We start from the raw sequence: 13,104 nt of genomic DNA, 5'->3' as shown, positions 1-13,104 counted from the left end.
CGTATGAAAAATTACACACACTACAATAGCATTGGAGTTTTTTTGGTACAAATCAAATTGGCTGGAAAGTATGACAATCACACACCAACTGAGACATCAAAATGTCTGGATCTAAAATCTTAATCCGCACATCATTTCCTGCATTATACACTCTGCATGTGATTTCAGAAACAGTTAGTATTGTTCATGGCCAATGGCCACATCATGAATGGGGACATGTGCTGTATCATCACAAGGTCTGATCAGATGAGATTTATTTTAGTGACTAACAAAGAGGAACACTGGAACAGAAGATGACCATTCAGCCCAATGGCCTTGCTTCAGCATTAATCAGATTACAATTGATCTATGACATTTACTAGTCTTTGCTCTGCATTTAGATCCACACCAAACTGAAAACAAAATCTTCCAGCATTCAGAGCCTTTTGGAGGAGAAAATTTCAGATTTCCACTTCCTTTTGTTTGGAAAAGTGTTTCTTGATTACACTCTGATTAGCGTAGTTCCAATGTCACAGTATTATGCCCTTATTCTGGGTTCTCCCACCATAGCAATACACCACTACCCACACTATCAAGTGTTTTAAATCTTAAATCATCTTAAAAATCTCCATCAAATAACTCTTCAGTCAGGAAGTATTACAATACCTACTTAAGTTAAACACAATGGTAAGGCATGGCAAAAATGCTTATACTGGACCCAAGTGTAATAACATTGGTCAAATCAGTCATTAAAATAAATAGGCCACCAGACCTTTTGTATGGTGGCGTTCCAAGATCAGGGAGACAGCTGATTTCTTTGTTCTGTCCCAAAGGCCAGACCTATTAGGAACCTCTTTACATGTTTGGGCACAAACCACAGATTGCTTGATGCAATCTTTGATTATTGCTCCTAAAATCAAAGTTAATGACGCAGGAAAATCAGCAGCTACAAAGCAAATCCTACTCAGAGTTTTCAATTACATTTTTAAACATGGGTTTCACATCAACCCAACACTTTGCTCTGGTTCACCATCACTCAAGAATACAATGAAAATGGGTGTGGGGAGGATTTAAACAAATGAAGGGGGATTCATTCAAGGGGAAAAAGGGAAATGGAAATGCTAGGCTAAGGGAGTTCATCCTGTTTTTTAACCCATAGTGAATCAGCAGGGAAGTCAGGGGTATGACAATTAAATATCAAGAGGAAATGTAAATGAAGCAAGCAAGCAAACTTAGTTTTGAGGACTGAGACAAGATAACCTATAGTTCCTAAAACGTGGGTGTCAACTGGCAAGAAGCTTCAACGTTGCAAAGGCTTATCACAGTACTGCCTGAAGGAGTAATAAACTGGCATTTTTTTTGCAGACCCTGAAAATAAATTTTCCTTTGGAGATTGCCTTATGGTTTAGGAAGTGGTGATTGGGCCAACAATTTAATACAAAAATTGATAAAGACAAATTTTACATGCTGCAAATTAAGGATAACATGGCCAATGTAAAATTACATATTAGCTAGATGGAGCACCAGACTAGTGTAGAGCAAATTTTTTTTATTCATTAATGGGATGAGGACGTCGCTGGCTAGACAACACAGTACATGCAACTGAGATAACAACACAGCTGTAAAGTACACTTTTGCAAGTCTTCCCCCAGAATGAGTAGCAGCAACACTTCAAAGTAACATGGGACATCTACCTTGAGGAACCAAGGTATCATTCTCTCTAGCTGGATTGTCTTTCTAGACCACTATTGGGAAACAAATTACTTAGAATTTACAGCACAGAAACCGATCATTCAGCCCAACTGTTCAATGTTGGTGTGTGCATGTGTTCAGGCCAAGTACCCTTCTATCATGTCAACATCCATTCTCCCTCAAACATTACCTAGCTTTCCCTTAACTGCAACTAGTAAGTTCCACATTCTAACCACTGATTGAATAAGTTTAAGGTAGAGATTGATAATATTTCTGATTGCCAATGGCATACAGGGTTATGGGGATGGGATTGGTAAAAGAAACAGAAGTGCTTGATCAGCTGTGGTCACACTGAATGGCAAAATGGACTCAACTAAAAGAACTGAATGGTCTATTCCTGTTCCTATGACTACTTAATCTTTATAACTCCTAGTTGTGGTCCAGCCCAAGAGGCAACATAGCCTCTTGACAAATCACATTACCCATTGATTATTTTAAACACTTTTCACAGCTTTCTCTAGAATTAAATAGCCCAAGGCTACATGTTACAAACTCCCCTGATAACTAAATTCTTCATTCCTGTAGGTATTATTTGCATCTTCTGCAGTACCTCCATCTCTTTTTTTTTAATAATATGGAAGCCAGAGCAGCACTCTTAAATGTGGTCATTCAGATGAAATGTAGTTGGGGGTGGGAAGGCACATGAACTAAGATGACCATTGAACATAAGGTCCTCATTATTCTGGATGGAGGAAGCTTGGCTTTTCTTGCAAAAGGTGTCGAATAATTCAGTTTACCCCAGCAGTTGCCAGCTGCAAATTACAAAAATGTTCCAGAATTCTTCCATCGTCACAAGAGAACTAGCAAGAAATTCTGAATCAGAATTCTCAGGAAAAGCAGTTGAAATTTAAAATTTATCCTTCCAATTTATGGCACATTCCACAGAAATCTAGGATGAGTTTTCAGTGTCAAAGGTTTAGCTCCATACCTTGCATTTAAAATGGAAAAAGAGAGAAATTTTAATTATTTTTCAATGGTGTCATCTGAAGCATTTTGAAATCAAACCCTGATATCCACTTATGGCAGAATGTTAGAAAAATAAATAGTTTCCCTCACAAATGAAATATTCATTCACCTCAAGTGCACTTGGGCTACAACGTGAACTGTCGACAGAATGCACTACATTATATTTTCTTACAAAGTACAAGATTCATCAAACAAAAATGAACGAAGTTTGTAATATGATATATGTAGTGTCTAAGCATCAGTTTTACATGCATTCCATTATTGAAATTTAGGGAATGTGAACTCTTCTTGCAAAAACTCTATTTCCAACTAAGAATTAATAGGCAACTATAACATTGTAACAGCAACAACCTGCATTTTTATAATATTGTTAATATGACAAAATGTCCGAATTCGCAACTCAAGTGATCCCAATTAAAATGTGACGTCAAGCCACATAAGGAGACATCAGGATAGTTGATTGAAAGCATGGTCAGAAGTAGTTTATGAGGAGGATTCAATTGAAGAGAGCCAAAGTTTTAGGAAGTTTTGTGCACAATAATGGTGAAGGCACAGTTGACAATGATAGTGATGAAAGTAGTGCAAGAGGCCAGAATTGGAGGAACAGATTTGGGGAGGTTATAGGATATAAATGTTGCAGAGGTAAACTGATGACAGTGAAAGCATTTGAAAACACGAATGAGATTTTCTAAACAAAAAGTACTGTGGATGTTGGAAAGCAGAAACAAAAATAAAGCAACGGAGAAATTCAGCAGGTACTGCAACATGGTGAGACAGATAGATAATTAACTCTAATATGACTGTTTTGAAATTGAAGAGATTTTTAGATCGAGACTTTTCTTGTGTAGGTGTAAATCTAGTTTAACAGTAGAAACGATGGGTGAATGCAACTTGGATTAAACAGAGTAAAAGTAGGTTAGCAAACATTTATTGAGAGTGTTAAAAAATCACACGACAACAGATTACAGTGCAACAGGTTTATTTGGAAACACTAGCTTTTGGAGCGCTGCTCATTCACCAGGTGTTTGTGGAGTATAAGTTTGTAGGATCTTATACTCCATAACCACCTGATGAAGGAGCAGCGCTTCAAAAGCTCGTACTTACAAATAAACCTGTTGAACTATAACCTGGTGTTATGTGCTTTTTAAACTTTATACACCCCAATCCAACACCGGCATCTCCAAATCATTTACAGAGAGTGCAGAGCAACCAGGCTTGTAGTTGAATAGTCAAGAAAAAAACAAAAGACACAATGAGGGTTTCAGCTTCAGCTAAACTGAGATAGGGACAGAAACCAGCAACATTATGGAGGTGGAAGCTAGTGGATAAGAATTAACTGGAGGAATTCCAAATAACTTGCACTGGCCTGTATTGCAACAGAGTACCACAGCTGCAGTGACACCATTTATGAATTCAGAGAAGCCGTTTTCCACAAGAAATGTTTTCTTCCAAGCACAACAATCTATAACTTGTATGGAACATTTTTGCAAATGATCAACTATGGTAACTCTCTCGTCTCAATAGAAAAGAATCACAGGTTCCTCTTTGACTCTACAGATTAGAGTATAATCCAGACTGACCTTCCAGCACAGTACTGAGGGGGTTCTGCACTCCAGGTGATGGGAGCTCTTCAGAAAAAAAACATGCAACCTCCTCAAGCGATGCATCAATGACAACATTATTCTTATATAAATCAGGGGAGTTATTTCCAGTGCCTTGGCTAAGATTTACCTTTCAAGCAGCATCACCAAACAGATTACCTTATCATTGCTTATCCCAGCCTTACAGCACAGGGAAGACCTTACAGAATGGAGATAAGGAGAAACATCAGCAGCCAGAGAGTGGCAAGTCTATGGAAGTCATTGCCACAGAAGACTGGAGGAGGCCAGGTCATTAACTATATTTATTTAAGACTGAGATAGATAGGTTCTCAAGTATCAAGAGGATCAAGGGTTATGGGGAGAAAGTGAGAGAATGGGGTTGAGAAATTTATCAGCCTTGATTGAATGGTGGAGCAGACTCAATGGGCTAAATGGTCCAATCTCTGCTCTTATATCTTATGGTCTTAATGTGGGAACTTGACAGGCAAAAACTGCTTGAAGTGTTTCTTACATTACAACAGTGGTTGAATTACAAAAGTTTGATTCGCCTCAAGGTTGAGAAAGGTGATATCTAAACACATTCCTTTTTCTCTAAGGAACATCCTATTTACATTCAGATTGTTACTAAGCGCTCCCCTTCCAGTGAATAAGAACACAGGAAACCATTTCACTCATCTAACCTGGGCAGACATTTCAAAAGAGCTGTTTATTTAGTCCCATGCCCCTGTTCTTTTCACAAACATTTCCCGTTGAAGGATCTATCCAACATTCTTTGACAAGTTATTAAATCTGCTTCCACCACTTTTTCAACAGTGAATTCCAGACCACGACAACTTTGAGTGAAGAAATAAAAACGAATTAATTACTTTGATGCTTTTGGCAACAACTTTAAATCTGCCTCAACTGGTTCCTGCCAGTGAAAAGTAGTTTCTGCTTAATTACTCCATGACATTTAACTAATCTATTCCAAGTAATCCCAGCATGTCCACATTACTTAGTCTTCACCCTTAGTCCCATTCCAAAAAAAAGGCTTGACTTATTGCAAAACTGGGAGCAAGCAAGCAATCAACAGTCTGTAATAAGAAAAGAATTTGTACTTACTGAGTGCTTTTCACACCCTTAGGATATCCTAAAGGAAATTATTTCTTGTTATTACTCATCTGATTCTTTACCCAACTATCTAAGAGTGATGAGAAATCTCTATCCCAGTTGAGCAGAATGAAAATTCAGCCAGCCTATTTTAGCCGACTTACATGGTTTCATCCACATTGGTCTGTTTCAACAGCACACATTGAGAATGGATTACATACCGTGCCCACCAACGGATAAATAAAGCCCGCTCCAATACTGGCACGCACATCCCGGATTGGTAAAACAAATCCAGTGGGAACTCCCTTGTGCTCAGGTTGATGTGATAGTGACAGATGGGTTTTTGCCATGCAAATTGGCAGCTCTCCAAAACCCTACATCAGGAAGAGAAAGAATGGTCACTAAGCACACCAGCAGAGGCAGGTGTTAACTACACAGAACAACACTTAGGACTGCCTAAACTGGATCTGTGCAAAAAGCAGAATCTTCACAAGACCGTAAATGACAGGAAAGATCAATACTTGCAATGTTTTACAATAGTGGTCAGTTATTTGTACTTATTTTAAAAAGAAAAAAATACATTTGTTATCAATTATGGAGCATTGACTAAGGCTCAACTCCACAAAAATATATTTCAAAAATAAAATTACTAGTGACAGAACATTAAAATAAAAACAGGCCACCTTGCCCAACTGATTTATACCATTGATATGCTCCAAACAAAATCAACTCCCACATTGCTTCTTATAACCCTAACTGCATATCCTCATATTGTTTTCTCTTTAATACATTTATATCCTTAGATGCATCTACACTATTATTGTCAATTGTCTCACATGGTAACAAGTTATTTATCTTGAATTCTTCACAAGATTTAGTCATGATTATTTTACATTAATGACTCCTAGCTTTGGTCCTAATATCACATTTTGCTTTAAAACTCATTGTGAACACTTCAAAGGAATGTCACAGAATAAACAATGATGAAAAGGCTTCACCATTTCTTGGAGCTAATATATAACTCTTCCAAAGATGATTTGTGAAAATATGGCAAGCTCTGTTATCCTTGTAGACCTCAAAATATTTCTCCACCTATGCAAGTTTAGAGATGAGGATACATTTTCTTTCCCTTTGCTTCAGAATGACACAGCTTCAGCTCTCCCACATGCTCTCTCTCCCTCTACTGTACAAACAGTGTCAAGGCCTTTAGCTGCGTGTCACACACTTCCTCTATACTGTACAACCTCAGCACTCCTCTGGTACTCCTTCCATAACTCCTGTTCCCCTCTTAACATATTATCAAAAATCTTACATTTATTTGATTCTATTTCTTCCTAATTATTTCTCTTAACTTTCTCATTTACTCTATTCACATTTCTCTGAGGTTCCTACAATAACTTTTTGCTTCGAGGCGAGAAACTTTATGTTCAACTCCCAATAATTCCACTTAGTATGAATAAATATCCAGGATGCAAGTTTGCTCGCTGAGCTGGAAGGTTCGTTTTCAGATGTTTCATCACCATACCAAGTAACATCATTACTGATGTTATGTCCTGCTTTCTATTTGTGTGTTTAGGTTTCCTTGGGCTGGTTATGTTATGTCCTGTGTTGGTGATGTTGTTTTCTGTTCTTTTCCTCAGAGGATGGTAGATGGGGTCCAAATCAATGTGTTTGTTGATAACGTTTAGAGTTGGAATGCCATGCTTCTAGGAATCCTCATGAATGTCTCAGTTTGGCTTTTCCTAGGATGGATGTGTTGCGCCAGTCAAAGTGGTGTTGTTCCTCATCTGAATGTAAGGACAGTGATTGTGGGTCATGTCTTTTTGTGGCGAGTTGATGTTCATGTATCCTGGTGGCTAGTTTTTTGCCTGTCTGTCCAATGTAGTGTTTATTACAGTTCTTGCAATGTATTTTATAAATGATGTCCATTTTGCTTGCTGTCTATACAGGGTCTTTTAAGTTCGTGAACTGCTGATTTAGTGTGTTGGTGGGTTTGTGGGCTACCATGATGCCAAGAGGTCTGAGTAGTCTGGCAGTCATTTCAGAGATGTCTTTGATGCAGGGGAGAGTGGCTGGGGTTTCTGGGTGCTTTTTGTCTGCTTGTTTGGGTTTCTTGCTGAGAAATCTGCAGCTGTGTTCATTGGATATCAGTTCTTTTGAATACGCTGTGTAGGTGATTATCCTCTGCTCTTTGTAGTTCCTCTGTGCTGCAGTGTGTCGTAACTTGTTGAAATAATGTCTTAATGAAGTAATGCATTAGAACATCATTTCAATGAGCCACCACATACTGCAGCACAGCGGAATTACGAAGAGCAGAGGATAATCACCTACACAGCGCATTCAAAAAGAACGGGTACCCAATGAACACAGTCTGTTGATTTCATAGCAACAAACCCAAACAAGCAAATAAAAAGTGCCCAGAAGCCCTATCCACTCTCCCCTATGAGAGAGGTGAGGATTGTAGATGCTGGAGATCAGTTGAGATTGCGGTGCTGGAAAAGCACAGCAGGTCAGGCAGCATCCAAGGAGCAGGAGAATCAATGTTTCAGGCATGAGCTCTTCATCAGGAATGAGGCTTGTGGGTCCGGGCTGAGAGACAAATGGGAGGGGGTGGAGTTTGGGGGGGAAGGTAACTAAGGAAGCAATAGGTGGATGAAGATGAGGGAGAAGGTGATGGGTCAGAGGGGGGAAGTGATGGAAAGCTACAGAGGGCGGTGCCAAATTGGAGGCTTGGGACTGGGATTAGCTCCCATCCCTGCTAGGTTTTCACCATTCCCCCAGACTTTCCCTGCACGGAGGACGAATGCTTAGTCCTCAGTAAAAGACCTCACCTTTATCCCTCTAAAGTCCCAGATTAATGAGTTTGACATGTGCTGCAACCTTGAACATTTCTCCTGCTGCCTCTGTGCCCACTTTTGCAACCAAGATACCCACCCACCAAGAACCCCTCCTCTCGCCTCCAACACTCCCCATCCAACTGGACACCGTGTTGGCCTGCTACCTACCTCTTCATTTCAAACTGCTGCTGTTACATAGATGCCTCAACCTCTCCAACCGCTTCACTCATTCCAACCTCCTGCCCTCACAACTTGCATACCTCCACACCAATCCCAACCTCACCATTAAATCCACAGACAAGGTGGAGGAGCTAACAGTAGTCGTGTGACACACTGGCCTCTACACTGAAGCCAGGCACCAACTTGCAGACACATCCTCCTACTGCCCCCTCGATCACAACCTCCCTTCTCAGCACCAAGCCATCATCTCCCAGACCATTCACAACCTCATCACCTCTGGGGATTTCCCACCCACAGCCTCCAAACTCATTGTCAGTGAACCCCGCAATGCCCGATTCTGCCTCCTTCCTAAGATTCACAAACCTGACTGCCCCGGTCAATCCATCGTCTCAGCCTGTGCCTGTCCCACCGAACTCATCTCTTCCTATCTCGACACTGCCCTGTCATCCTTAGTCCAGAAACTCCCCACCTAAATTCGTGACACCACCCATGCTCTTCATATCTTCCAAGATTTTCGTTTCCCCAGGCCCCAACACCTCATCTTCACCATGGACATCCAGTCCGTGTACACACCAATGTGCCACGATGAAGGTCTCCAATGCCTCTGTTTCTTTCTCTCACGTCGTCCCAACCAGTACCCTTCCACCGACACCTTAATCTGCCTGGCTGAACTGGTCCTCACTCTCAATAACTTCTCCTTTCAATCTTCCCACTTCCTCCAAACCAAAGGGGTAGCCATGGGACCCAGCTATGCCTGCCTGTTTATCAGACATGTGGAACAGTCCATCTTCTGCAGTTACACTGGCACCATCCCCCCACTTGCATCTCCACTACATTGATGACTGTATCGGCGCTCCCATGAGATTGAATAGTTCATCAACTTTACCAACACCTTTCACCCCAACCTCAAATTCACCTGGACCATCTTGCAAATCTCTTTCCCCTTCTTGGACCTCTCCATCAGTCTCTGGTGACCAACTAACCACAGACAGCTACTACAAGCCCAGCTACTCCCACAGATACCTAACCTGCACCTTCTCCCACCCTACCTCCTCTAAAAAGCCATCCCTTATTCCCAGATACTCCGCCTCTGCCACATCTGTTCCCAGGATGATCAATTCCACCTCAAAGTCCCAGATGGATTCCTCCTTCCACGATCACAACTTCCCTTCCCACGTGGTTGACGATGCCCTCCATCACAGGTCCTCCACTTCACACACCACTGCCCTTGAACCTCACCCCTCCCAACACAACAAGGACAAAAGCCCTCCCCAAGCTCTGACCTTCCACCCCACCAAACTCCACATACAATGCATCATCCTCTGCTACTTCCACCACCTTCAAACAGACCCTAATCACCAGAGATTATATTAACCTCCCCATCCCTATCAGTGTTCCAAAAAGACCATTCCCTCTGCAACTCCGTCAGGTACACATGCCCCACCAACCTACACCCCACTCCTGGTATCTTTCCCTGCCACCGCAGGAAGTGCAAAACCTGCACTGACACCACTCCCCTCACCTCCGTCCAAGGCTCCAAGGGATCCTTCCACATCTGTCAGAAATTTACCTGTACCTCTACCAATATCATATCCCAGTCCCAAGCCTCCAACTCAGCACTGCCCTCTGAACCTGTCCATCATTTCCCCCCCCCACCAACTTATCACCTTCTCCCTCACCTTCATCCACCTATCACTTTCTCATCTATCTTCCCCAAAACCCCATGCCCTCCCATTTATCTCTCAGCCCCGACCCACTCTCCCATACAAAGGGGCCTCAGAAATGACTGCCAGATTACTCAGACCTCTTGGCATCATGGTAGCCCACAACCTAGCCACAAAATTACATGACCCACGATCACTGGTATGCTTACATACAGATGAGGAAGGAACCACTTTGACTGGGACAATACATCTATCCTAGGACAAGCCAAATACAGACACACACGAGAGTTCCTAGAAGTATGGCATTCCAATCGGAACTTTATCAACAAACACACCGATTTGGACCCCATCTACCACCCTCTGAGAAAAAGAACAGGAAATGACATCACCAACACTGGACATGACAGTAAACCCAAGGAAACCTAAACACACAAATAGAAGGCAGGATATAAACACAAGCGCTTCACGGAGGCTCACTGATGATGTTACCTAATATGATGATGAAACATCTGAAAACAAACCTTCCAGCTCAGCGAGCAAACTTACATCCAGAACCTCAACCTGATCTACAAATCTTCTCAAAACTCGCTATGAATAAACATTACACCTAGTCTGTGCAGGCAGCTTCTTGTTAAATAATTCTCACCTGACTGATGTACAGGTCCACTTTGGATTGGGCTTGAGGTGACAGCTCTATATCCTCGGCCCCATAAACCTTTTGTGCTATTGTGCGAATCTTTTCTACAATAGGCATCTACAAAATGAAGGGAATAAATTGTTAAGTGATTTATTTTCAAAGAATGAGTAAAAGTATTATGAGTTAAGTAGTATAATTTATCAAGAACTACAATCCATTTGTTTCTCTGCTGGTCTTAGCATAAATTAAAAAATTTAGTTTTCTTCACCCATCATTATATTGAAACAGAAGTCTTGCATTGATAGTGCCTTTTACAATCGCAGGAAATCTGAAAGCACTTTACAGCCAATAAAGTACACTTCAAATGTTGTCATGGTTATAATGTAGAAAATATGGCAGCTAATGTACACACAGCAAGCCATTACAAATGACTACATAGTTTGCTTCAGATTCTTGACTGAGGGACAAAGTTTGGCTAGTATACCTGGGGAATTGCTCAGTCTTCTTCAAATACCACTATTGTGTTTCGCAAGAGTATCCCAGATTGGGCAAAAGTAAGGTGTGGATTAGATTTATTATATGGGAAGCAAAATAGGGGAAATGAAACATTCAACACAATTCCATTAGAGATTTGTCGTAGAGAAAAAAAAAAGCTTGTTTAAGCGTAGTGTATGAACAGAGCCGATCTGCTCTCAACCTTGCAAGACCAGTATCCATCTCAGCATAACGGTACAAGAGTATTGCAATATTCAACCTGATTGTGAAGATTGGAAATTTGATTGTCGGAACTAGGAAATGAGGAGTAGGCGGTTAGGCCCTTCGAGTCTGCTTCTGCCTGACTCCATCATATTCAACTCCCTTGTTGATCAAAAATTCTGTCCAGTTCAGCTTTGACAATATTTAATCAGGCTGTCCTCACAGGTCTCTGGGAAACATGAATTTCAAAGGCTAAGGATCCTTAGACAAAAATATCTTCATCTGCCTTAATTGGGAGTCTACTTATTTTTAAACTGCGCTGCCTTGTTCTAAAGTCCTCACAAACAGCTTCCTAGCATGAATTCTTTTGATTCTCAGAACTTTGTATTTCAATACATCATAAGATTCTTCTAAAGTCCAATGAGTAGGGGTCAAACCTGCAAAACATTTCCTCATAATATGATCCTTTCTTTCCAGGAACCAGCAAAGTAAACCAATACAATCATAATTATACACATTACTCTTAGATTTGATCTCATTAAGGTCCTGTAAAGCTGTAGCAACAGCTCCTTGCTTTTTAAATCAATTCCCAATAAAGGCCAATCACCAGCTTTTTATGGCACAAGTTCCAGGATATCCTGCGCCCTCTGTATTACAGATTTTTGCAATCTTTCTCCATTTAAATAATATTAAGATTTTATATTCTTTCTGCAAAAGTTCACAAGTTCATATTTTTCACATATACATCTGCAATTGTTTTGCCCATTGACTTATTTTATTTCTCTACACTCTTTGCAAACTATCATGGCACATATGGTAGACCAGCCAATCACAAGTCCCACCCCAAAACAGGGCACTTCCTATTTTCACAGAGTTGGTCATTCAAATCATCAACAGATTCTACTTGTCAGATCTTGGTAGCAGAGTCGTGTAAAACCCAAAATGAACAGGGGAGACCAGGTAATAGAAAATATGAACTTTGCGCATTTCTTTGGATAGGTAAGACACTCTCTTTGGCTAATGGTTCCAGAACACCTTTGTGGAAAGTCAAGTGTCAGTTAGAATTGTTGCAAGTGGAGGCAAGTGTGTGTAAAAAGTACATTAACAATAATTATCAAGCCAATTGGAATGTTCAACAAACCAATAAAAATCAAATCAATAGCACCTGTCAAAAGTGTCAAGACGACATGTCAAAAGGTTCCATCAAAGGAGTGTATTAAAAGAATGCTGTCAAGGTATATAAAAGTACTGTTTTATAACTCTAAAAAAAATTGTCTGGTGTGTTTTAAAGAAAATCATATAGTTTCCTATTTCACTCATTTGAAATATGACTGGGGGTTTCTATTAATGGATTATTGCTGCATGAATGTTTTCACAAGCTCCATTAACGGAGTCGGGTGCCTGTCAATTAAATTACAGTTTGACTGGCAATCACACATGGTTGTAAAGTCTTTGGAAGAGGAATTTTGAATTGCAATGTTTGTTTCAATAAAGGACGGTGCACTTTCATGAAACGTTAGTTGTTAGAAGGCTTTATGTAGACAAAAATAGTAATTTTTAAAAATGCAGTGGTGTCTACAAAGACACTTAAAGTTTTACTACATTCTTGAGCTCTGATCATGGTGGATGCTGGGTGAGTTGGCATGATAGGTGCAAAGGTAAGGTGGTGTTGGGGACATGGATTAGCAAAAGATGGCACAAAT

The 13,104-nt window shown here is 40.6% G+C and overlaps 1 protein-coding gene across 1 annotated transcript in view; it reads right to left on the bottom strand.

Annotated features, from left to right (window-relative positions):
• The window catches only part of mthfd1l (methylenetetrahydrofolate dehydrogenase (NADP+ dependent) 1 like), a 179,048-nt gene that overhangs the window by 32,719 nt on the left and 133,225 nt on the right, over window positions 1-13,104 (bottom strand). The window contains exons 25-26 of the mRNA XM_087991755.1: window positions 10,715-10,822; window positions 5,609-5,761 (exon numbers count right to left, since the gene is read on the bottom strand). Of these exons, the coding sequence (XP_087847881.1) occupies window positions 5,609-5,761; window positions 10,715-10,822 (261 nt within the window). The remainder of the gene's footprint in view (window positions 1-5,608; window positions 5,762-10,714; window positions 10,823-13,104) is intronic.

Source organism: Chiloscyllium plagiosum, unplaced genomic scaffold (genome assembly GCF_037043375.1).
Source record: "Chiloscyllium plagiosum isolate Xiang-an unplaced genomic scaffold, Cpla_swu_hap1 HiC_scaffold_10, whole genome shotgun sequence".
Taxonomy (NCBI): Eukaryota; Metazoa; Chordata; class Chondrichthyes; order Orectolobiformes; family Hemiscylliidae; genus Chiloscyllium; species Chiloscyllium plagiosum.
The sequence above is the reverse complement of the archived record's forward strand: the minus strand, read 5'-3'. Positions and strand labels throughout refer to the sequence as shown.